The sequence below is a fragment of the Moschus berezovskii genome, chromosome 3 (genome assembly GCF_049115385.1).
Source record: "Moschus berezovskii isolate FMDL1 chromosome 3, NW_MosBer_1.0, whole genome shotgun sequence".
NCBI lineage: Eukaryota > Metazoa > Chordata > Mammalia > Artiodactyla > Moschidae > Moschus > Moschus berezovskii.
Window position 1 is genome coordinate 108,707,951 of NC_142462.1, and position 14,973 is coordinate 108,722,923.

At 37.1% G+C, this 14,973-nt stretch overlaps 1 protein-coding gene across 1 annotated transcript in view; it reads left to right on the forward strand.

Annotated features, from left to right (window-relative positions):
- Window positions 1-14,973, forward strand: part of AGBL3 (AGBL carboxypeptidase 3) — a 109,502-nt gene that overhangs the window by 14,104 nt on the left and 80,425 nt on the right. Inside the window, exons 3-4 of the mRNA XM_088834676.1 lie at window positions 1,736-1,921; window positions 14,808-14,915. Of these exons, the coding sequence (XP_088690802.1) occupies window positions 1,736-1,921; window positions 14,808-14,915 (294 nt within the window). The remainder of the gene's footprint in view (window positions 1-1,735; window positions 1,922-14,807; window positions 14,916-14,973) is intronic.

The window sequence follows — 14,973 nt, forward strand, 5'->3', positions numbered from 1 at the left end:
GCTCTGGGAGTTGGTGATGGACAGGGAGACCTGGCGTGCTGTGATTCATGGGGTCACAAAGAGTTGGACACGACTGAGTGACTGAACTGAACTGAACTGATACCCATACTCATAGAAAATTTATAGTACTATTTTGTAGACTTCTCCCCCCACATTTTTCTCTTTAAAATTTTGCCTATCTGTTGGAAGAAAGATGGTAACTCACTATTTTAGCTAACATTTTCTTGATTGCTACAGAAATTGAGAATTGTTTCCTATGCTTGACTATTTATAGTCTACCTTATTATGAATTGCCCATTCATAATGATTCTTTGTTAACTTTGTTTACATTGTTTCTGTTACTTAGAAATATTTTGTGTTAAGTTTATTGTTACTTATTTATGGCTCTTTATTTTTATATTGGTTTAAGCTACAAAGACCTTCTCTATGCCAAGATCATGAATATAATCTTCTAAATTTCCTCTAAGTCCTTTTACCTACTTGTTTGAATTTTTGTATTTAATTTCTATATGAATTTACAAAATAGTAGGAGGTACAAATCTAATTTTATTTTCTAACTCATAAATAGCTACCTTGTCATTTTTAAGTCATACTGTAAATTAGACAAAATGTCATCTATTCACACAGTGAAATGCTAGATGATTAATAACTATTGGATAAATGGATCCAAGTAAAAGTCCTGAGAAAGTAGCAAGGGAAGGTAATATTATCCCTTATTTGCATATAGTAAGATTTATGTCCTGAACTGAACTGAAGATTTATGTCCAAAGAGGCTGCATTGGCCAACCAAAATCATATAAAAACAGAGTAGCAGAATAGAACTCAGTTTGTCTGACTCCTAGTCCAATTGGTATATCTGCTGCTGCTGCTGCTAAATTGCTTCAGTCGGGTCCGACTCTGTGCAGCCCCATAGATGGCAGCCCACCAGGCTCCTCTGTTCACAGGATTCTCCAGGCAAGAATACTGGAGTGGGTTGCCATTGATATATCTACTATCGTACAAAAAATAGCCAAGAATTAAATCTAAAAACGCACATTTCAGAGGTGAAAGAGCAAAGGAGTCAGTGAGACAAAATGGAGAACTATGTGGAAAATAGAAGAAAACTAGGATAAGTGTAGCATCATAAAAAAACAAGAGAACAGAGCGTAAAGAGGGATGAGTATCAACATCAAATTGATGGTCCATAATTATCCCATAAAAAGATGGCCACTGCATTACCTACTTGGAACAACCCCATTGTACTTTATGCAAATATATTCCTGGGGTTATATCACATAGTGACCCTGGAATGAGAATTGAGAAGTTGTATCTCAGAGTTCACTAGCAAGCTCTGAGAATATAGTTCCAGTAAGTGATCAGGAATTAAGGTCAGTGTGTGTCTTTTAATGCATTAGACAAATGTTGCAGCCTCAGTTTAATTAAGTTTAAGAAGGCTTAGCCATAGACAGTTTGCTAGAAAAATTGTAAGAAACAAGTATCTTTGGAGTAGAAGTGAGAATTTAGTATAAATTAATAGTATATAAGGTCAACAGGTATTTTCTAGCTATTGTGAAAATTATTTTAAAATTTCATTAATCTTTTATTTTTTAAAATGCCGTGAAATATAGCATTTTATAACAATATCCACAAGTATTCATAAATTAATGTTATTAGAAAAAATAGACTATGTAAAATAATTATAGGAATTGGGGCTTTCCTTCTTATCACTCATGATTGTGTTTGAATCCTTTTTCAGCTGATTCTATTAGTGACCCATTTTTCCCCCGGACTACACAGATACTATTGGAATATCAGCTAGGGAGATGGGTGCCACGTCTTCGTAAACCACGAGATTTATATGGTGTCTCTTCTTCTGGTCCACTGAGCCCAACACGGTGGCCATACCACTGTGAGGTCATTGATGAAAAAATCGAACATATTGGTATGTTCTTAGCACGTTTTGGGGATTCAAACATTGGCAGACTTGCTGTGCCAAACTTGACTTCAGTAAAAACACTCTTGGTATTAAACAGTATGTTCCAGCAGAACTATAACACAAACCATATATATAATTTTTAATTTTTTTAGTAGTTACATTTAAAAAGGTAAAGTGAAATCAACTTCAAAATATATTTTATTTATTCCAAATATATTTTAAATATTTTACATTTTTTAATGTGAAGTCTTTGAAATCTATATATAGATTTATAGATCTATACTTACTTTTCAATTCATTTCCATTTTTTCCACATCCTCATCAACACTGTCTTTTGGTTTTTGGATAATAGCCATTGTCAACTTAAAAAATTAGTCACAACTAGAAGGTGAGAGTTATGTTTTATTTGGTGGGAATTTTTTAGGACTTCAAGCTCGGGAGACAGCATCTCTAGTAACCCTGAGACAACTGTTCCAAGGAGGCAGGGGGAGGAGTCTGGATATATAGAAGTTTGCACCAAGGGGCAGGTAGTCTGAACATCAAAAGATTGTTAATTAAGGAAAACCAGATTATCTCAAGAAATTTAGCGCTTTTCTATGTATGGGCTTAGTAAAATCATTTTCTTATTAAAATTCTATGTATGGGCTTATTGAAATCATTTTCATATTGAAATCATTTTCTAAGTCTGGGCTTATTGAAATCATTTCTTTCATATGCATCTCAGCTATCTGGGGCCAGCATCCTGAAATTTGATTATTCACATCCTTAGTTCCTCGCTGTGACATCCTTGTGTATTGATATGGCAGAAAATACTCCATTTATCCATACCATCCTAACATGTATAAGATGATGTCTCACTGTGGCTTTGATTTACAGTTCTCTAAAGATTTTTGATGTTGACAATGCAATCTTTATCAAAATTTTACAATGGTATTTTTTTATAGAAATAATGAATAACTCTAAATTCAGATGGAACCACAAAAGGCCACAACTAGTCATATCAGTCTTGAGAAAGAAGAACAAAGCTAGAGACATCACACGTTCTGATTTCAAAATATATTACCAAATCTGATTTCAAAATATATTACCAAAAAACTACAGTTACCGAAACAGTATGTCACTGGCATACGGACACAAATATAGGCATATAGAACAGAATTATTGTTGTTTAGTCACTAAGTCATGTCCAACTCTTTGCGACCCCATGGACTGTATAGCCTGTCCGGCTCTTCTGACCATGGGATTTCCCAGGCAGAGATATTACTTTGCCAACAAAGGTCCATCTAGTCAAGGCTATGGTTTTTCCCCTGGTCATGTATGGATGTGAGAGTTGGACTGTGAAGAAGGCTGATCGCCGAAGAATTGATGCTTTTGAACTGTGGTGTTGGAGAAGACTCTTGAGAGTCCCTTGGACTGCAAGGAGATCCAACCAGTCCATCCTAAAGGAGATCAATCCTGGGTGTTCATTGGAAGGACTAATGCTAAAGCTGAAACTGCAATACTTTGGCCACCTCATGCGATGAGTTGACTCACTGGAAAAGACTCTGATGCTGGGAGGGATTGGGGGTGGGAGGAGAAGGGGACGACAGAGAATGAGATGGCTGGATGGCATCACCAACTCGATGGACATGAGTTTGGGTGAACTCTGGGAGTTGGTGATGGACAGGGAGGCCTGGCGTACTGTGATTCATGGGATCACAAAGAGTCAGACACGACTGAGCAACTGAACTGAACTGAACTGAATATGCTTTACACCATATTTCTGTTAATTTGGGTTAATCATTATGACCACAGTGGCTGGTATGAGATTCACTAACCCTGTTAGTATAACTTAGTTGAACTTTTGTTTCTAGTTTAATTTTTATCACTGCTGTTTCCTGTAGGGGTGTGGTTAACCAAGCTGTTATGAGCTACTAATGTTAGTGTGCTTGGTGCCTGCACTGTGTAATTTTATTAAAACTAATAGAAAGACTGGGACCAAACCTGTATGTTTATAGAGTTAGTGAACTCACCTAGGCAATTTCAGTGCCTCGCTTTCAGGCTTTAAGGTACATTAACATGTTGTAATATACTGAAATAACATGTATATTGTTGTTTTAGGTGATTTATGTTAGATTTAGTGTTATAAAATTTTGACTAAAATGGTTGTCTAGGGATCTAAGAGATGTCTTTCTATATAAATGGCGAATATCTAAGTAGTTTATTGGTATGATTGGGGTTTATTTTCTTGGTCTATCTAATATCAGTGGACATGAGTTTGAGCAAATTCCAGGAGATAGTGAAGGACAGGGAAGCCTGGTATGCTACTGTCCACGGGGTTGCAAAGAGTCGGACACAACTGAGTGACTGAACAACAGCAACAATCTTGGGTATTAAGTTTCTTTGTTATTGGGTGGATGGCCAAGTTCTATGTATTTATATATTTTTGCCTTGTTTGGGGGGTTTGGCAGAGGCTTATAGGCATATAGAGCATGGGATTTAGTGGGGTGTAAGGGGGTTTGTTAAACAGATCCATTGCCTATTCACATGTTCATATATATGTACGTGTATGTTTGTCTGCAATTATCTTTATGTCCTGCAACCATTGACTGAATAATACCTTATGGTTGATAATGCTGGTAAATAATATTCAATTAAAGTCCAGCTACAGTTTTTGTCTGTTTGTTTGTTTGTTTTACTGTGTCAAGGCCTCAGAAAGCCATAGCTGAGTCATACCTTCCCTTAAAAGTTAAAAAATACCAAATACATGAAATCATAGATATGTGTGAAACATGGGCTGATTAGTCCTTAGTCCACTGAGATATCTTATTTAAGAGGAAAGAGTGGGTGATATTAGGTGAGTTGGTCCTGAAGTAAGACCCAGGTGCCTGATAAAGTTAATAGAAACTCATAAGTTATGGGCTTGGAGCAAGAAGAGAGACATCTTATTCCATTTATTTCAGAGTAAGTTGTTGCCATTCTTACATTTCACCTCTAAAGTTCAGTCTTTGTGATTTTTTTTTAATTTTGAGCTAAATTCTACATTCAGTGAAATGTACAAATCTAAGTATATCTGTCTGTGAATTTTAGCAAATGCATACATCTGTGTAATCCAAACCCCTACCACAGTATACAACAGTGTCATTGCAATCACTTGGAAAATTTAAATACTTAGGTGTGAATTTAACAAAACACCTTTAAGACTGTATGCTTAAAACTACACAATGCTAATGAAAAGCATCAAAGAAGATGTCAATAAATCTCAAGAAATACACCATGATCATTGATTGGAAAACCCAATCTAGTAAAGGTGTCTGCTGCTGCTAAGTCACATCAGTCGTGTCCGACTCTGTGTGACCCCACAGATGGCAGCCCACCAGGCTCCTCTGTCCCTGGGATTCTCCAGGCAAGAATACTGGAGTGGGTTGCCATTTCCTTCTCCAATAAGTTTCCAGGAAATTCCTGTCAAGACTTTTTGAAGATATAGACAGATTTATATGGACAGGTAAAATAACTAGAATCGTTAAAATAATTTGAAAGGAAGCATAAAGTGGGAGCAATCAGCTTACCCGATATCAAGATCTTTTATGTAACTACAGTGGTCCCAGCCTTGTGGTATTAGTGAAGGGATATAAATATAGATAGATTAGTGAAACAGAACAGAGACTGGATGCTTTTCCCTATAAGATCAAAGACAAGACAAGGATATCTGTTTTTGCCATTCATATACACACATTTGCAGTGTGAATAAGTTTGATCCTTACCTGACACCGTATAAAAAAAATTAATTCAAAATGGATGAAGACCTAAATGTAAGAGCCAAAACTATAAAGCTTTTAGAAAAAAAAACCTAGAGCTAAATCTTTATGATCTTGGATTTGGCAATGGATTCTTAGTTAGAAGACGAAAAGTATAAGCAACAGAAACAAGAAAACTGAATAAACTGGATTTTATCAAAACTTAATATTTTCATTCTACAAAGGAAACTGTCAAAAACAAAAAAGTACAACCTAAAAATGGAAGAAAATATTTGCAAACAATTATATCTGATAAAGGAATTGTAAAAGACAACTCAGTTTAAAAGTGGCAAGGGATCTGAACAGATATTTCTCTAAAGAAGAACACATGGCCAGTAAATGCATGAAAAGATGTTCATCATCTTTAGTCACTCAGTTCAGTTCAGTTCAGTCGCTCAGTCGTGTCCGACTCTCCACGACCCCATGAATCACAGCACGCCAGGCCTCCCTGTCCATCACCAACTCCCGGAGTTCACCCAAACTCATGTCCACAGAGTCGGTGATGCCATCCAGCCATCTCATTCTCCGTTGTCCCCTTCTCCTCCCGCCCCCAACCCTTCCCAGCATCAGAGTCTTTTCCAGTGAGTCAACTCGTCGCATGAGGTGGCCAAAGTATTGCAGTCTCAGCTTTAGCATCAGTCCTTCCAATAAACACCCAGGATTGATCTCCTTTAGGATGGACTGGTTGGATCTCCTTGCAGTCCAAGGGACTCTCAAGAGTCTTCTCCAACACCACAGTTCAAAAGCATCAATTCTTCGGCGATCAGCCTTCTTCACAGTCCAACTCTCACATCCATACATGACCCCTGGAAAAACCATAGCCTTGACTAGACGGACCTTGGTTGGCAAAGTAATGTCTCTGCTTTTTAATATATTATCAAGGTTGATCATAACTTTCCTTCCAAGGAGTAAGTGTCTTTTAATTTCATGGCTGCAATCAGCATCTGCAGTGATTTTGGAGCCCAAAAATATAAAGTCTGACACTGTTTCCACTGTTTTTCCATCTATTTCCCAAGAAGTGATGGGACCAGATGCCATGATCTTTGTTTTCTGAATGTTGAGCTTCAAGCCAACCTTTTCACTCTCCTCTTTCACTTTCATCAAGAGGCTTTTGAATTCCTCTTCACTTTCTGCCATAAGGGTAGTGTCATCTGCATATCTGAGATTATTGATATTTCTCCCAGGAATCTTGATTCCAGCTTGTGCTTCTTCCAGCCCAGCGTTCCTCATGATGTACTCTGCATATAAGTAAAATAAGCAAGGTGACAATATACAGCCTTGACACACTCCTTTTCCTATTTGAAACCAGTCTGTTGTTCCATGTACAGTTCTGACTGTTGCTTCCTGACCTGCATACAGGTTTCTCAAGAGGCAGGTCAGGTGGTCTGGGATTCCCATCTCTTTCAGAATGTTCCACAGTTTATTGTGATCCACACAGTCAAAGGCTTTGGCATAGTCAGTGAAGCAGAAATAGATGTTTTTCTGGACCTCTCTTGCTTTCTCCATGATCCAGCGGATGTTGGCAATTTGATCTCTGGTGCCTCTGCCTTTTCTAAAACCTGCTTGAACATCTGGGAGTTCACAGTTCCCATATTGCTGAAGCCTGGCTTGGAGAATTTTGAGCATGACTTTACTAGTGTGTGAGATGAGTGCAATTGTGCGGTAGTTTGAGCATTCTTTGGCATTCCCTTTCTTTGGGATTGGAATGAAGACTGACCTTTTCCAGTCCTGTGGCCACTGCTGAGTTTTCCAAATTTGCTGGCATACTGAGTGCATCACTTTCACAGCATTATCTTTCAAGATTTGAAATAGCTCAACTGGAATTCCATCACCTCCACTAGCTTTGTTCCTAGTGATGCTTTCTAAGGCCCACTTGACTTCACATTCCAAGATGTCTGGCTCTAGGTCAGTGATCACATTATCGTGACTATGTTGGTCGTGAAGATCTTTTTTGTACAGTTCTTCTGTGTATTCTTGCCACCTCTTCTTAATATCTTCTGCTTCTGTTAGGTCCATACCATTCCTGTCCTTTATCGAGCCCATCTTTGCAGGAAATGTTCCCTTGGAATCTCTAATTTTCTTGAAGAGATCTCTTGTTTTTCCTTTTCTGTTGTTTTCCTCTATTTCTTTGCATTGATCACTGAGGAAGGCTTTCTTATCTCTCCTTGTTATTCTTTGGAACTCTGCATTCAGATGCTTATATCTTTCCTTTTCTCCTTTGCTTTTCCCTTCTCTTCTTTTCACAGCTATTTGTAAGGCCTCCTCAGACAGCCATTTGGCTTTTTTGCATTTCTTTTCCATGGGGATGGTCTTGGTCCCTGTCTCCTGTACAATGTCACGAACCTCCGTCCAGAGTTCATCAGGCACTCTGTCTATCAGATCTAGTCCCTTAAATCTATTCCTCACTTCCACTGTATAATCATAAGGGATTTGATTTAGGTCATACCTGAATGGTCTAGTGGTTTTCCCTACTAGGGCAGTGCAAATTAATATTACAATGAGATACCATTTTACACTCACTAGGCAGACTAGAGTAAACAATCAGATGACAAAGTTGATGAGAAATCAGAACCCTCAAATCTTAAACCGGAGAAGGCAATGGCAAGCCACTCCAGTACTCTTGCCTAGAAAATCCCATGGACAGAGGAGCCTGGTGGGCTACAGTCCATGGGGTCGCTACTAGTCGGACAAGACTGAGCAACTTCACTTCCACTTTTCACTTTCACACGTTGGAGAAGGAAATGGCAACCCACTCCAGTGTTCTTGCCTGGAGAATCCCAGGGATGGCGGAGCCTAGTGGGCTGCCGTCCATGGGGTCGCACAGAGTCGGACACGACTGAAGTGACTTAGCAACAGCAAATCTTAAACAGCTACTTTGGGAAAGTTTGGCACTTCTCTCCAAAGTGTACCAGGGTTCCCATTTGACCCAGCAGTTCCACTCCTGTAATATACCTAAGAGAAATGAAAACATGTCCAAAAAAAGTACGTGAGTGTTAATATGCCAATATGACTTGAAATAGCCCAAGGTGGAAACAACCGAAATGTCCATCAGTGGATGAATGGATAAATGAAGTGTGGTGTATCCACATGGACTATTAATTGTACATAAAAAGAAATGAAGTGCTGATACATGCTGCAACATGCATTTACCTTGAAAACATTAAAAAGCCAGACACAAAGGGACAAACATTGTATGATTCCATTTATTTGAAATGTCCAGAATAGGCAAATATATACAGAAAGTAGATTAATGGTTGCTTAGAGGCTTGAAGGCCAGGGGATTGGAGAGTGATAGCCGAAGTGTACAGTATTTTTTGGAAAGTGATCAAATGGACACCTGATTTATAATAAAAGTGAAACTTCAGAAGACTAATTAAAAGGTAGTCTTTTCAATGAATAGTGCTAGAATAACTGGATTTCAGTATTCAAAAAATGAAAACCCACTCCACTCCTACTCTACACAAAAGTCAAGTGCAGGTTGGTTGTAGATGTAAATTTACATCTACATTTAAAAACAACAAAACTTCCAGAAAATAATACAGGATGATATCTTCATGATACTAAAATTGGGAAAGAATAAAATGGAACACATTTTATTAATGGAACATATTAATAAAAAGGAATAAAACATGCTAACCGTAAGGGAAAGTTTTGAAAATTTTGACTATAGCAAAGTCAAGAAATTCAGTACATTATAAAAAAAAAAAAAACCAAGGCAAGTTATAGATTGGGATTATATATTTGCAGTCTGCAATATATACCTGTCAAAGAGGTCACATCTAGAATATACAAAAGCCCTTCTACAAATAATAAGGACAAGACAACCCAGTTGGAAAACAGGCAAGAGATTTGAACAGGTACTTTATTAAAAAGGCTATCCAAATGGCCAGTAAACATATCCCTGAACCTTACTATGAAGTGGTGTCTCATTGTGGTTTTAATGTGCATTTCCAATTATTAACAAGGCTGAGTATACCGTTTCTTAGAAATCATGAGAGATCAGATTTTAACTTGTACTAAACATTGGTGAGAATGTGGAGCAGCTACAGCCTTCATAACCTGCTAGTGGGTATGTAAGTTGGTATAACTACTTTGGATTACAGCTTTGTATTATCTACTAAAATTGAAGCTATACATGCCCTACAATCTAGAATGCTTACTCCCAGGTATATATCCAAGAGAAATGTGGGCACATATGCTCGCTGTTTGTAGCACTGTTGTTCATAATACCTCCAAACCAACAGAGCCCCAATGTCCATTACAAGTAGAAGCTGATAAATAAATTATAACATTTTTATAGTTACATATTACATAGCAGTGAAAACGAACAAATTACAGCCACATACCATGACTGATTTCACAAATATATGTTTAAAAGCACAGAAGAATATATACTATGTAGTTCAGTTTATGTAAAGTTCAAAAGTAGACAAAACAAAACTATAGTTTCATGTGTATATTTGTGTAAATATAAACTATATATTATATATAGGTATATATGTGAATACTTAAGTTGAAAATTATAAAGGAAAATAGGAAGTGATTACCCTGGAAGGCTAATGGTTACCTTTAAAGGTAGTGATTAGAAGGGGACATGAGTGGGGCACCTGTGATACCTGCAATATAGTATTTCTTGACCTGAGTGGTATCTGCTTTGTGATAAATCACTGAGCTATATTTCTTTGTTTCTGTACTTTTCATAAGTATAATTCCTGATAATTTGTTTGAACATTTGGTTTGTTTCTGGTCATGTGAGCTATAGATAGAAGTATGTTTTGGTAGATTTGAAAAGTGAGCACAAATAATCGGCAAAAAAAGATAAATACATCGGTGCAACAGAATAGAATCCAGAAAGAGACCAAATGGTTGTTGACAGACGCACCAAAACCATCCAATGGGAATAGGGAAAAATTCCTTTCAAGAATTTGTGCTGTAATGACTTGGGATCCATGTAGAAAACAATAAACCTTGACCTCTATCTCACTTAATACACAAAAAATTAATTCAAAATAGATTGTAGACCTAAACATAAAAGTTAACATTTTAAAGTCCTAGGAGAAAACCAGACATTATCTTCATAACCATAGAATAAGGCAGCAATACTGTAGCGAGACTCCAGAAAGAAAAAGGAAACAATGAAAATATTAATAAACTTGAATCATTGATATTAAAAATTCTTATCAAAAGATACAGTTAATAAAATGAAAAGGCAAGCCACAGTCTATAAGAAAACATTCCCAGCGTATACCTGACAAAGGACTTGTATGCAGAATATATGAAGAATTATTACAAATCAGTATTAAAAAGAAAAAATTAAAAATGGGCAAAATTACATATACCAGTTTATAACAAATGGCAAAATCTGTAACTCTGTTCAAAGTTTAAAAAAAAAAATGTAATTTTGTAATTTAACCAGAACCATGAGAAAGTTGGTATTGTGTGAATTCTGAGGCACTTTTGACATGTTGTAGGAGTGATGTGGACTTTCTTGAGTTTTACACATTCATAAGTGAATGGTCTGTTTCTCGTGCCTTTGTTGGCTTTCTGTGAGCTGTAGTTTCTGGGATGTGAGCAGCTCTCATTCCTGTAACTCTTGTAATCCAGTCATTCGTGTGCCTCCTTCATGAGGATTCAGTGCGGCTGTGGTGCTGTTATCCCTCTGATAGGAACTCTAACTCAGTGTAAAGCCCCAAAGATCTGTTACTTATTTTTATTTTATATTGTACTGTATTTTATTTATAGTGTTGTGTTTGTTTCAGGTGTATAGCAAAGTGATACAGTCATATATATATATATATATATATGAATTAACAAAAGCAGTTCCCGTCTTTTGATGGGGAGCTCGTGGTTTAATGGCATTATTTTGAGAGAGGGATAACTTAGGTAAGGCATTGGGTTTTTTTTTCTTTTTGCAGCTTGAGGCAGTTGTAAAATAACTTAATGTAGCTTTTTTGCAACTGTGTATTCTATAGTATTTTTTTTCATTTGGTGATATTTTAACTGTTAATGTTTATGGCAAAATTTATTTTATTTTTAAATAAAAAATAATAAAAGTGGGCAAAAGACTTGAGCAAACTTTGCTTAAAGCAAGACATATAATGGCTAAGGAACATATGGGAAAATGTTCAACATAGGAAATGAAAATTAAAATCACAGTGAGATAAGAACTTTACATCTGGGATGGCAACAGGTTTTGGTTTTTTGTTTTTTTTTTTAATTTAAGAAGGCTGAGAACTCCAAATAATAGAATGTAGAACTGGAATTCTAGTACAAAAGGTTTGTTGTTTTTTTAACAAAAACAACAACAACAACAAAAAATATATATATATATCTATTCTGTGACCAAAGGTTCTACTCCAAGGTGGTTAGAGAAGTTAAAATATATGTACTCAAAAATAGTTGCATGTAATTTTCATTTTCATATTTATTCACAATAGTCAAAAAACTGGAACCAGTTCAGAAGTAGGAGAATGGATATCCAAACTATGGTACAGCCATACAATGGCATACATATCAACAATAAAAAGGGAAAAAAAACATGGTAAACACAACATAGATGAATTCCAAAAACATTATACTGAGTTAAAGAGGCCAGGAACAGATGACTATATATGATTCCAATTATATGAAGTTGTAGAATAGGCAGACTGGTTTACAGTCACAGAAACCAGTGGTAGGGGTTGACTTGGAAAGGGCAAGAGGAAACTTTCTAAGATGATAAAAAATATGTTCTATATTTTGATAGGTGTATTGGTTACATGATTATATATTTTTAAAACTCATTAAACTGTACAGTTTTATGAGTACATCATTTTATATATAATATGTAAATTTTTCTCAATTTAAAAAGTAGCCATAATTCTCCATGGGGATCCATGTATCCTCACCCTTTGAAATACCACTTTGTGTCTCCTTCCATGAAGAGGTGTACTCTCGCCGTATCCTTTGAATCTGAGATGGCCTTGTGACTTGCTTTAGCCAGATTGAGTGTGGCAGAAAAGAAAGCATGCCAGTGTTGACCTAGGCTTCAAGAGACTGCACACTTTTGCTTTCTCTTAAACCCTGTCCAGCCACCATGGAACAATTCCTTGCTAGCTTTCTGGATGATGAGAGTGAAGCAGAGATGAGCTGAGGTTATCCTAGATCAGCCAGCCTCCAGCTAAACCTGCAGCTGATCAAGATACATGAGTGGTCCTAACACATACCAGAAGAATCACCCAGCTGAGATAAATAAATTAGTTAGTTTTATGTCACTAATATTTGGGGAGATTTCTTATGTAGGAAAAGCTAAGGCTTAGAGTCCAGGCTCTGTAGTAATAAACTATAGCCCATGGGCCAGATATAGCCCATCACTTATTCTGAACCTTTTATTCAGCATTGGAAAGTGGAACATAAGTTAATCTTGGGAGAGGAACACCTTTTATAATCAATACCCAAAGAATTTCTATTAATAAAATACCACAGTTATAGGAATACAGCCTGTCAATAGGTTTTCTAAAGTAGTTTCTAAGTTTACAGGGATGGCAAGTCATATTCCATTTGTACACAGACATTAGGTTAATTCCTCTGTGAGCCTTTTAAGAAGAGGGAGAAGAAAATGAATAACTTTGTAACCTAAGTGAGAAAAGGTATCTTCAAATTGCATGAAGATATAAAATGAGATTACTATACTTTTTAAAGGTCAGACTATACAGCTTTTTGTATCAAGATGGTTAAAAAAAAAAAAGTAAATAGCTAAAATTCCCCAAAATTTCAAAACAGGTGCTGTATTATCAGTTCATTGTTAATTTTGGTTTGAGTTAATTGTTTTCAACTAATGAGAGTCTCACTTCTAAATTTTAATTTGCTTTATTCTTTGTTATCAGTTGTGTTGTGCGTTGTTGTTAACCCTATAAAGTACACTGTGGAATATTTGCATTGATATTCTGCTCTGTGTTTTTTCTGTAGCTAGACTTGACCCTTATTCATGTCAAATGCACTTCTGCTGCTACAGCAGTTGTTCGTATAACACCAAAAACGTATTTGTCCAGCAACACTTGTTTCTCATCACCAAGTTCTTTTGTTTGTGAAGGCAATGGCACACCACTCCAGTACTCTTGCCTGGAGAATCCCATGGATGGAGGAGCCTGGTAGGCTGCAGTCCATGGGGTCGCTAAGGGTCGGACACGACTGAGCGACTTCACTTTTCACTTTCACACACTGGAGAAGGAAATGGCAACCCACTCCAGTGTTCATGCCTGGAGAATCCCAGGGACGGGGGAGCCTGGTGGGCTGCCGTCAGTGGGGTCGCACGGAGTCGGACACAACTGAAGTGACTTAGCAGCAGCAAATGTATTTGGGATCATAGAGGCTGGCTCCCTCTACCGGAGCATTTCTATTACCAGAGCGAAGCACAGTCTGACACACAGCATCCAATAAGTAGAAGGAGTCACCAAACTCTTGTCCACTAAAAAGTGGGAACAACAAGGGGTGTTTGGACCATGAAGTCATTTTTTCCCAACCAGATAGATCATGGTCAAAAATATGGTCCTAAAAATAATGAAGAGTAGGAAAGCTGGTATAGGTAAAGGAAAAGGTGTGGCTCCAAGGATAGCCTTCCAATGGGGAGACGAAACTTGAACCATGCGTGCCAGCTTAGGGGGCAACCATTAGGAAGCAAAAGACTGAAGATGCAGGAAAAGAGAATAAAAAGGTGAAGTAAGTTTCCCAAAGATAGGTTAAGAGAGGCATCAAGCACCCGGGAGAAATACAATCTTTAGTGTTAAATCTGTGGTGACACAAAATAATCGTGAACTATATAATGACTTAGAACCAAGGTGCAAATTGGAGTAGGAAATGGCCACCCACTCCAGTATTCTTGGAAAATACTGGAAAATCCCATGGACAGAGGAGACTGGTAGGCTGCAGTCCATGGGTTTCACAAAAAGTCAGACATGACTGAGTGAGCACAAGGTGCAAATAAAATGTTATGGGTTTTGTTAAAGTGTGACCATGCTCATTATTACTTTCAATGAGAAATCTTTGAACCTAGATCTACCAATGAATAATCTGAAATTACACAATAAAATCGTATTGCTTTATTTTGAAGTCATTTTCAAATAATGGTTTTTCTCCAGATTGGACCCCTTTGAATCCTGAGCCAATGTACATCCCCACAGGCCTGGAGATGGAACCCCTTTATGCAAACTCCAAGGAAGAAACTGTGGTTTATCTAGCTGAAGATGGTGGGTACATAATGAGACATATTGCGATAAAATATAATAATTTGGTGTCTGGGCTAAT